An 11,324-nucleotide genomic window follows, 5' to 3' on the forward strand; every position below is an offset into this window, starting at 1 on the left:
GAAGTGTCCATTCTCCTGAAAGTATAGCTCGGGGAAACGGTTTCCATTGTAGGCCCCCCTGTGTAAGGAGATCAACACACATACCTTATCATGTGTCATAATATACATAAGTATAGGGGTTTAAGCTACATTTTACAGCTATGTAAACGTAATCTGTTTTGGCTGAAAAGTAAGTTTAACTCGACAGTCAGATGTTTGTTGAGACACCTGTGTTTGGTTGATACACCTGTGTTAATACATTCTAAAAAAGATACAAAATGTCGAGTTTTGCGTGTTCTATCCCCATGTTGAGTGGAAGCGATGTCAGCAGATACCTTCCTGTTTTCAGGACGTTGCTTTTTACAAAGATGTCTTCCGACAGGCTTTGACATCTTGCCTAAATTCCTCGTGTGTTATTTTATTTAAAAGCAGAATGTTAATTTGCGTTTCGGTGCTACATTTGTAAAGTGCTTATCTGGACAATAACACAGTGGGAATCCCGGATGGCATCAGGTCAGCAAACAAACTATGATTGTAAAAAGAAACGTCTTCATGGAAACAGAGTCGACGAAACCCTTTCATTACCCGCCAGAAATAGAAGGTACAATTCCAACAATGTTATGGGCATGTGAATACACAATTTACAAGGTGGTCAAATGTAACACCTGTTATATCTGGAAGACTCCTTCTTTGTAGAGAAGCCACACACATGAACACGGGTTCATGGATCACTGTCAACATGAAGATGACACCCGGTGTTCATGTTCCGGGAGATGGGTGTTACAGTATCCTGGCGCTGTGGTTCGCTGCTCACAACATGCCATTATATACAATCCGCCTCACTGTGGCAGGAATACTGCTGAGCGCGGTGTTCAGCAACCGACTTCCGTTACAACCAACACAACACTTATTTGCACACAAGTTTTACGCATTTATTATCAAGGTATCATAAATATTTAAACATGTACAATCGTGGTATAAAATCTTGCTATTTACAATATCACAATAATGCGGTGGAAAGCCAAATCACAAAGGTGTAAAGCTGTACTTGGTGGTGTTAAGCCTTTTCCTCTGTAGTTATCTGCCCTTGGCACGATTCCCTCATTTTCGGTCATATTGCACTCTTAGGGAACACTGTGGTGTCAATGTTAACGTCGTTTTTGTTCACGCGACGTTATGTCAGTTCTTGAGGAAGACCTCAGATACCCAAACGAATCTGTAACTGGCAGTAAGTGGGCGAGGATTGACAGGCGAGGATTGACCTTTAATATGGCACAGTATTAGAAGGTTCATCTGTGGTTCATCTTCTTGAGCTGAGACGATCGAGCAAATCTGAAATAATAGAGAACAATGAACTATGTGAAACTTTCCATTATTCAAGCATCAAAAGATGTTTTAATTAAATTTGTGGTTGAACTTCGGTTCATCTTTCGATAACATTATCTTCCAGTTTTCACAATTAATTTAAGTTTAACAGACGTTGTGTTATTAATGTCAAGAACATCTGCGGTTGTGACTATGTGATATTGCAACACTGTCAGGACACACAAAGACGGGGTAATTAAGAGAAATAACGCTGACTCCAAATGATGGGAATAATTTCCACTAACCACGAGATGAGCTTTGTTCCTCGAAATAATGCAGATCCTGTCTTATTGTGCACGCTTGTCAACCGGAAGTACATCCTTGGGTGCAGGTGTCTGAACCGGAAGTGAGTAATGCGCTTGGTCCTGCGTTGAGTCCTCTGCTGCTTTCTGAGCCATTAACGTTACAATCATCTGTTTGATGTGGTCCATGTCTGCAACCAAAACAAAGGACATTAACAAAAGAAAACGTGGGACTCAAACTATTAGTAATAAAATGTTTCAGAATAATTTGTAACATTTCGAAAAACGAGAAATTTCATTAAAATGTTATTATTAATGCCAATTATCTTTCAATAAATGACTGTATTTAATGCAGATCGCCTGCGCCGACGGTTTTCTTTTACAAATTTTGATCAATAACGTTTTTGCCTTTGAAGATATTCCTGTCCTTTCCTTTATACGCTAATGCTTAAATATTAGAGATATTATTAGTCATGCCATAGAGGCATTAGTGGTTGGTGCTTGAACCCTGCAACAACAGTCTGGCATGCGAAATCCGTGAACGTACACAGTCACATGTGAACGCAGAGGGTAATTTACCGTATAAATCATCTACTCATAAACTGTTCTCTGCGCTATGTTGACTGGACAGCACGTGATTTTGTGTCACGTGAGAGGGTCACATGACACACGAGGTGAGGTGAGAATGGCCTTAATGGTCAATTATTCAGTGCAACCTAGGTTACTCTCTGTCACCTCGGGGTAAACTGGCCACCCACATGATGGTGTGCCCGTATTAGTATATTTGTAAAATTAACATATATACTGAGGATCACATGATGGGTGAACTGTTCCTCTTTCCATGTGGTTTCACAAGCACAGGCTATGAAGGAAAATGCAACGAAAATAAGGGAACACTTACGCTTTCAGGTGATCTCTTACTTATTTCCCTCAGTATATTTACAAATATACTTAACAAGGCCAAAAACTCGTTTTTATCCTCGTCATGAAACTACAAAACGAAAGATCTAATTCATCGTTACGGATTTTTTTCATGTGCTAATGTACTTGTTTTCTAAACGACGGTCTCCTGGGTCAATGAGTACGTTTTCCCTTCCTTCTCCCCCCATCTCGACTCACTACCAACCTCCCCTCCACCCTCTCTTACTCAGGTCGTACTCTTTTGATCTCGAGATTCACCTATCTACTTCCTTTGTCGAGCCACCATCATCCACACCTCGGAAGTATAAAGAGTTACCCAGTGTGAGAGGTCACGGCGCATTGATACATTCTTATAACCGCATTACATATTCTTTGATCCGGGTACTTAAGATATACCGATGGTGATGTCTGTGGGGTGGCGGGGTGCCTGGAGTACGTTCAAGGCGTGCTCGCAGGGCCACGGCACGAGCGCGTGAGGATAAGTGGGTTGGTTAACAGCTGAAAATAATTCAATAACCTCATCTCCTCCTTATCATAATCATCCAAGGACCATGAATAATGCAGTTTAGAATTTTGGTGTAAGATATGAGAAGAATTTTGTAATACTATATTTTTGATCGGTATGTTGTTATAGTGTAGAGTTTGGTTTACGATTTCACAATAAAATCACCCGTCTGTTAAATTTCCAACGTAAATTAATGCATTGGATGACACGGCGCGGCTTCATTCGGGGCAGTTCAGAAGGGTCGTATTGAGGCAACATCTACAAGCAGTTCATGACATTAATATGACGCATCCTCTCACTGTCTCCTACTTGTCCATGCTACATACTGTCCTGCCTTAATTATTCACAACAGATGACTACAGATACATTATATTAACATAAGGAGAGTTTCCAGAATTAGTAGGAGAGATTGTAGTGGTGTAAGGGTTTTTATTACCCACTTATAGGCTTGCTGAAGACATCCTAGAGATGTTCTAAGTGACCCCGAGTTACAAACACATGAAAAAATTAGCACATGTTTCCACACATTTATCTGCTAAAATAAACAAGAAGAAACTATAATGTCACGGGCAGGTGAATCTTTTAAAAATGCTAAAAAAACCGTTAAATGCAAACAATGAACATGTCTATCAAGTCCCTACAGAACCTATGAATCTGCAGAAGGTTGGGCTGTAGCCGTACACACACATGTAACCTAAAACCGCCACCAACCGTTTCGTAGGTGGAGTTTGCTAACCTTATGTCCGTGAAATGATGGATTTCAAAGAAACAAAAAGGTCAATGCTATTCTATAAAAAAATAGATAAATCTGAAACCAATAAATCAGCCGAAGTCGAACGACCACCACCCTTCCACACTTGCGTCGAGACGTATGTGGAGGACCACCCAAATGAAAGACCTTGTGTGAACACATATTTCGTATTGAGTCCGAGCTGTGGAGTGTGTAACACATGCTGTATGGGTCGACCTTCAGTAGACTTCGTGTAATCAGTGCAATTTACTCATGTTACCCCTGAACATGTGTTCGTGAGTTGGTAATGAAATGAGTTTCTGTATGTTCCATCTCACATACATCGTATAAAAGAGAATTTGTTCAAGACATATTTCTGTTTATCTGCATACTTTAATTTCTCTTCTTTCTCTAATAGATACGTGTTTTTATTCATTATTAGGTTTTCGATATTTTATTGCTTCTGAAGTTTAGACTGAACGCCATTGGAGAAATTTTGCCAATTTTTGACTTAGAGGTGTGAAACCGACATCAGATTGACGAAGTGAGACAATCTACACCTGGTGTAAACACAAGGCTAATAGGCCTTTATGTCTGTTTGCAGTGTTAACGATTCATCTTCATCATTTCCTTATATTTCAACTTAAACCTACCACACACGACATTTAATGAACTGTTCTGATATATGCAGTATGCGTAGCTCCTGATCCATGAGCCAGATGTCCCTACGCGCACCCCCTAATACAGGTTTCCCCATGTGGAGACACTACCAGAGTAATCAAGGTCTCGTCTACCTGAGCGTCCGCACAGGTGTCACGCTTGGTGGGAACAGCGTGGGAACGAATCTCAGTCCATGGTTTTAGACGCACTACCATCTGCTGTCTCAAGCCTTCCCCGTCGACTTTCAGCCTTCGGTTGGACCTTTTCTCTCTCAATAACAAAAGATCCACAGAGTGAATCGTCCCGATGGTATGCGATTCTTTTACGGTCAAAACATGTTTCTGGGTGACTAATGTAGACAGCTTTATGATTGATGTCCAATACACCTGATGATTGCGCTTTCTGAGTAGCATTAAATCCTACCTGTAGTCGAGGAACATCTGAGAAGACGGTACTTCCCACGGTGGGGATGTAGGTGTTGGGGATTAGGGTAGGCGTTACCACTGCACAGGTACACTGTTTTATGATGTACACTGTTACTGATTTATGCTAATGTAGGTATAAAACACACCTGTGACATGTGTTTCTTACACCTGACTAAAGAACTGCAATTGAACCGTGCTTTAGCGCCAAAGATTATATGGTGGGTGTATATCTACAGTAGATATACAACGTATACGACAGTGAATCTGTTTTAGCATGCCCTCAGGGATTAACGAGGTGTATACGTGTCAATATAAATATGCATTAAGCTTTTAACAGTTTTACTGGCTTTTGAAAGCGTAGAAGATGTCATTGTTGAACCAAAGACAAGAGTTTATGCAGAGATGATGGTTTGGGGAGGCACAACTTACACTGTCATAGTTCGGTTTGACTTGAACTCTGAGAATTATGAGAGTTATGTGACATTTCTAAATGAAACAAATTTTAATTTGGACATTGAATCACGTTTAAATAAATATGTCTATAAAAGGAATGGCAGGAGCCAAATTACCTTCTGAGTCTCCAAATCTCTTCATGAATCGTTCATGGAGCACGTCAATATATTTAACAGCTTCTTCCACTATTGTCACCTGTAACAGTAAAACATTGACAGACAACATGAACCTCCAGTAATAAGTTTTATAACAATGCTCCTAAATGGCTGGTTTACAATGTGCATAAAGGATCGGGGACACGTGACCGACTTGTAACAGTGTAAAGAGATAATGATAAAAGACCAACATATTTAATGACACAAGTATCCGGTTCTCCCTCGCGGCCCTTAACTGCGGCAACTGTGATCCATAATCTGATTTACAGCCTCAGTCTTATCCTTCTAATCACCAGACAGTGTGGGAATGAGATACTGGTGCTTGGTAGATGGATACACATAATTTGCAATTTGAGGAAGCAGAAAAATAATTATTTTTTTTATAATTACATGTACTTGTATTAACTCTACCGTATTTCCCATATAATGACCCGACTGAAGGCTTTTATCAGGAAGGAAAATGTCATCTAAACGTACACTTAACACACAGCATGAAACAGTGTATGTAAGGTACACTCAGCTCAAACCATCTTCATTCATGCAGGGTTGAATATACAATATACCCAACATTTAGGAACCTATCTGTATATTACCCCAGAAAAAACTGGCTTACACATGATTGTTGCTAAAACGGTTGGACAAGCCCTCAATATTATCTAAATATAATGGGCCAAATGGTCGGATGCTAATACGTTTTAACCGAGTCATTATGCACCGAATATTAACATGTGACACATTAATAAAATATTGTTCTTTTTCTTCTCTAAATATAAAGCTTTGCAACCTATCGGGCGTACAGGAAAACATTGTCTTGCTACGCGCTTGGTTTATATGCAGTAAGAGAAATCTTGGTTTATGTTCTGTTGGAATAGGACGACTGACAGAAAATGGAATTTCTGCGTGTCCTAAACATGAACGTAGTTTCTGTTTTGTCTCCGTCTTTTATACTGAGTACGGCATGTTAATCACCAACGTAATAGAGACCCGGGGTAGCTCATTTGAAATCTCTCAGATAATGACACTGTCGGAACAATTTCCTTATGTGTGAGGCTTGTGATCAGAAAACCATATTTTCACGATAGCATAAAGAGAAATCTAATCTACGGCTGTCAGCTAAATGAGTTATTATACCGCCCCCAAACACTCATGGAGTTGTCAACCGGTGTCAGTGTGTTGACAGTACCAGACGTTACTTCGCGGAATCCCGCTGACATAATTCCCAACGATAAACATACAGATCACCTATATCCACCAATATAGCAGATGATATCTTTAGAGATCGGACTTTGCCCTTAAGCTCTCCTATGACAGGACCAGGAAATAATGACTGGGTCCTAATAAGCGGCAGCTGGGGTGGGTTTCGTTAACTATTGGGCACATTTGTCCGGCAACTTAGAATGCTTAGCACTAAGGACTGGCTTTGTAACGCGAGCCTATAAAACATATAATCACGACATTATTTATTTAATCACTTTTATCTTTTGTCGCAGTTTGCCAGGGTTGGAGCGGATATTGGACTCGAATCAGATGGTTCGTTCACAGACGCATTGATCTGTCAAAACATAGTCCGCGGAGAGAACCTCACAGGGCGTCATCGTATCGGTGGAGCTGAGTCGCCGGGCCCTGTCGGGGCACAAAGCCGGTCATAATTAACTTCGTAATTTCACGAAGGCCATCCCTTGGAGACGTCACAAACACAGCACGCGCATGGTTTCCTTCATTGTCTTGTGCTGGCTTGACAAACCCTTCACCAGAGGGCGCCAAGAAGCACTGATTGTCTTCTTAGCTGTCACGCGCATTGACACCGTGCAGCAGACGACATTTCGTTTGATTAAGAAGACAAATGTCCACACCTTCATCATGGAAAGGAAATATTGCCCCGACTTATATTTGTTCGCCCTTACCGGCTGGATCTGACACATGACTGGATTAGGATTGCATAAATTAACATCGACTATCATTCGTTAACACAACCTCTGCTGGATGAGATACGGGATAGGGGTATATATGAGCAACTCACTTCTGAGCTATTTTGAAAACTGACCATTTAATTGTAATGATTAGAGACTAAACACGCTCGGGAAATATCCTCCTCGGGTGACCCGTATGTAATTTCCAGAACGCCGTTGTGGAGCATGCGCAGATTTCATCAATAATCCCCAATCAACACATGTTAGGTCGCATCTTACTACCCTTCACTCTGATACCTTAAAAATCTGTTTCGGGTTTTAATCAATCCTAATTAGACCAGATTTCCTATTTACTTTCTGTTTCGCAATGGGTAATTTGAACACAGCGAGACGGTAATAATCATTTAAGGCATCTATTCTGTTGACCGTGAAAGAAATGTTTCATTTATACACGATGAAACGCTGTACTTGTTGTTACTTTGCCTGAGGTACGACTTAGTGGCTGCGAAATTTTATGGCAGTGGGCTAGTACTAAAAATTATCATTAGTCACACGCACATGCGTAGAACGAGACTAGTTCACCCGCTCTAAACCCCCGACACGCTGCAATGACTAAATAATCTCCCTTACCCACTCAGCAGAACTGAAAAAATACTAGCATTAAAAACTGCCCATCACACACCCCGACCGAGACTTCAGCGACGTCATGACAAAACCAATAATCCTAGAGAGTCAGAGTTAGTAAGTCAGGTTGTTTGCCTCGATAAACAGCATTAAAGCCACAGGGAACACCAGAAATGTAGTCACACTAGGCACGTGTGTAGAAACGAACCCAGGTCTTCTGCGTTATGAGCCAGCTCATACCACTGGACCATCACATTACGACTAGGCAGGTCAAAATAGACCCGAATAATGTCTGGGGTCATATGTTAAACATATTAGCGGCAAGAGACTGGTCGTCAGAATACACCATCGCTCCGCCCTCTACGCTCAAGACACACCGCTGCTGTATAGCTATTACTGCCTGTATCTATACAGGTTTTATTACCGCGTCCTCGCCCATGTGACGGTGATGCCGCAAACAAATCCCAGAATGTCAATGGTTTGTAACACATGAAACCTCAAACATCGCTACACTATTTCTTCTCTATCATCCGCATCGGCAGACTGTAACCTAGGAAAGTCTCCCAATCTTGCTATATTTTGCTTTTATGAGATACGTACCTTTGATACTTTCTGCTGTTGTGCTACAGATGGTACCATCGCTCTGAGCCTTGTATAAGCCTTATTTCTCTGCCACCGTCTGTATCGCCGCACACACCTCCTGGCGTACACGCAGCTGTTCGAGCCGTGGGAAATCGCCTTCATTGCGGAGATCTGTGAAAGACAATTTACTCATTAAACAGGACAGAGCTGCGCGGTTCCCACTGCCACTAGATGGGGCAGGTTCAACTTCTGTGCCTTCCCATACTCCGTATTACTCGCTATGGGAATATTGGACATGGAACATATTTCGGTAAACTTAGATTCATTAGGCTTAAGGCTATCGATAAAAAATAATAATTCTTTCATTATGAACGTTTGTTCTGGTATTTATTCAATAAACGGACTTCATTGGCTGAAAGCCAATGGACAGAAATTCTGCAAAGGTCAGATATGAATAAAACGGATGTTTTATCGAGTGAAGTAGCGCGCATAGGCTATCGAAATTCAAAGTTGTCAAAAGTGTCATATTCAACTGGGAGGAGACCGCCATAGTATTATTTCTTCATAATATTCACTTGATTACAGAACAGGACGGTGAACAGATATCATTTCCATCTATTGTATGTTCAGTCTGTTTCCTTACTTCGCCAAAACAGTAATATTGGATGTTTTCCCAAGTACACTCCAAATGTTTGAAGAGGAGGTATTTCAGTGTCGGCCCTGATCTCACTGACATGAGAATATTGTTGAGCAAACTGTAGGCAAGTCACCCAGACCAGTCTCTATCGGTCGTCTCTTTGTGGCGAGTAATCTGAACAAGTCTCCAAGTCTAGTATTTAATCCATCCATCATCCACACATTCACATATGTACAAACTGAGGATCTAGCAATTGAGAGAGAAGGTCGAGTTTCGACAATGATCACACAATGGAGGAGAGAGTTCAAGACTATCAGTGACAAGGCCCATACATAGTTCACTGTACTTGTACATCGTTCTTTTACTAATGCACGATCTTGTTCCCAGTCCAGGACAAGCCAGACATTGTACAGAGAGACTTGTCTATATCGCTCTCGATCTGACAGTCGATGACTAAGACCCGCTGAATGGAAGGTATACGTGAAAAGGGGCCACCTTTGAAAAGGTTGAAAAGCGATAGACGGAAATTATCGCCTTGTCGCAGTGACTAAATGACATTGGGTGATGTGCGGTGAAGGCGGGTTTAGTGGTGGATGACTTGACTGAAAGTTGTTTGCAGCTAGATATTGCCGAAAGAATCGCTGAACGCGATTTCATTGTGAAGGTGTTATGTGTTCAAGGCGTTCGGTATAATAAATGCTGCGTCGAGACGAATAAACAAATGCATCTGTATATTATTATTTCTTAAACTCATTTCATGCAACTGCCGTGCTAATCATCAAAACGTTCATAATATCAAGAAAGACGTCGGCGACACATGACAAAGAATCTACAGTCGAATATCCAGCTTTGAAATAGACATCACCTAAGGTGATATCATAATCACAGTGCGGTTTAGCTGGTGCACTGATATCCCTGGTGGTCTGGCGGTACTGTTCCATGACTGAACAGAGAGGGTGCAGTTATCGATGAAGTGGTCACGTACGGAAATGCCATATGCGACACAACAGCGATACAATATAACAAGCATGTACATAAACAACGAGTAATGTTTACTCTAATAACCAACAGCAATTGAGTAATTCAAGCATGAAGCAGTCAATACTAAACTGAATCAAATGTCTCCTTACCTGAAGTAAAGGATAAACAAGTCCGTGTAGTGATTTTCGTAAATACTCTTCCACTACTGACAGTCCTTATAAATAATTGACAACACGATCGGCACCTTTATACCTGTCCGGATAACACACACTCCGCCGAAACGAAATAGTTCCTTTATGTAAATCGATAAGATATTTTGTTTGATGATGCATAATGGACGCCACCGACGTGGATTTACTTCAGTCACCACAGTGAACACATAGGTGGCTCGATTATAGGTTGTTATAGGTTTTAATATGTTTCTATTTTTGAAAAGTTAGACTGGTGACATTTGTCGAGTTTCTTGTATTCATGCGTGGGAAATTTTGCGCTGAGAACTACTTTCTCCATTCATACACAGGCTGTGAATGGGCACGCTGGCGACACGCTTCGGATCTCGCGAGGGCCAGCTGACGCGAGACCAGCGCGAGGCGGCACACTAGGAGACCGAGTACTGAGTAGGTCGGGTCCCGTTTAGTTCATACGGAGCCTCCGAAGGGAACGGGTGCCTTCAAGGTTGATATAAAATATCAAGTCCTTTATCTCACACCGGAAACAACTCGTCCGATTGACAGGTGGCGAGTAGGCAAATTTTACGCACGTGGTCGATTGCCCATGCTCTGTTTTCGGGGATTCAACAAACAGACGGGTTGTGAATGATTCTACGTGGATTCAAGTGAATGAAACTAAACAATATGGACTTTTATTCATAGGTTTTCATGTATTTCCAATAAAGGATGATTGTACAATTTGATATCATCGTATCAAATTCTATGCACACGCTAGCGTGAGAAGAAATTTCAAGATAAGAACATTTATTTTTGTCTCTATTCATGATCCTGTCTCCACATTTAGACAGATACCTCATGCCATACATCCTTCATTTAAGACACTCTCCTGGGTGGAACAAACATCTAGCACTCAGACTTCCATAAGACCATTAAGTGTAGCGGTTTTCCTTGACCAGATTCTTACTATCTGTCTGTCTGCCGTCTC

General features: G+C 41.3%; 1 protein-coding gene across 1 annotated transcript; it reads right to left on the bottom strand.

Moving 5' to 3' along the window:
• Window positions 1-886: 886 nt before the first annotated feature.
• Window positions 887-10,382, bottom strand: LOC137261391 (uncharacterized). The gene is made up of 5 exons (XM_067799136.1): window positions 10,319-10,382; window positions 8,570-8,722; window positions 5,397-5,475; window positions 1,590-1,777; window positions 887-1,311 (listed from the first exon to the last, which is right to left on the bottom strand). The coding sequence occupies exons 2-4, from the start codon at window positions 8,711-8,713 to the stop codon at window positions 1,632-1,634; spliced, it is 369 nt and encodes a 122-aa protein (XP_067655237.1). The 5' UTR covers window positions 8,714-8,722; window positions 10,319-10,382; the 3' UTR covers window positions 887-1,311; window positions 1,590-1,631.
• Window positions 10,383-11,324: the final 942 nt, after the last annotated feature.

The sequence above is a fragment of the Haliotis asinina genome, chromosome 14, assembly GCF_037392515.1.
Source record: "Haliotis asinina isolate JCU_RB_2024 chromosome 14, JCU_Hal_asi_v2, whole genome shotgun sequence".
Taxonomy (NCBI): Eukaryota; Metazoa; Mollusca; class Gastropoda; order Lepetellida; family Haliotidae; genus Haliotis; species Haliotis asinina.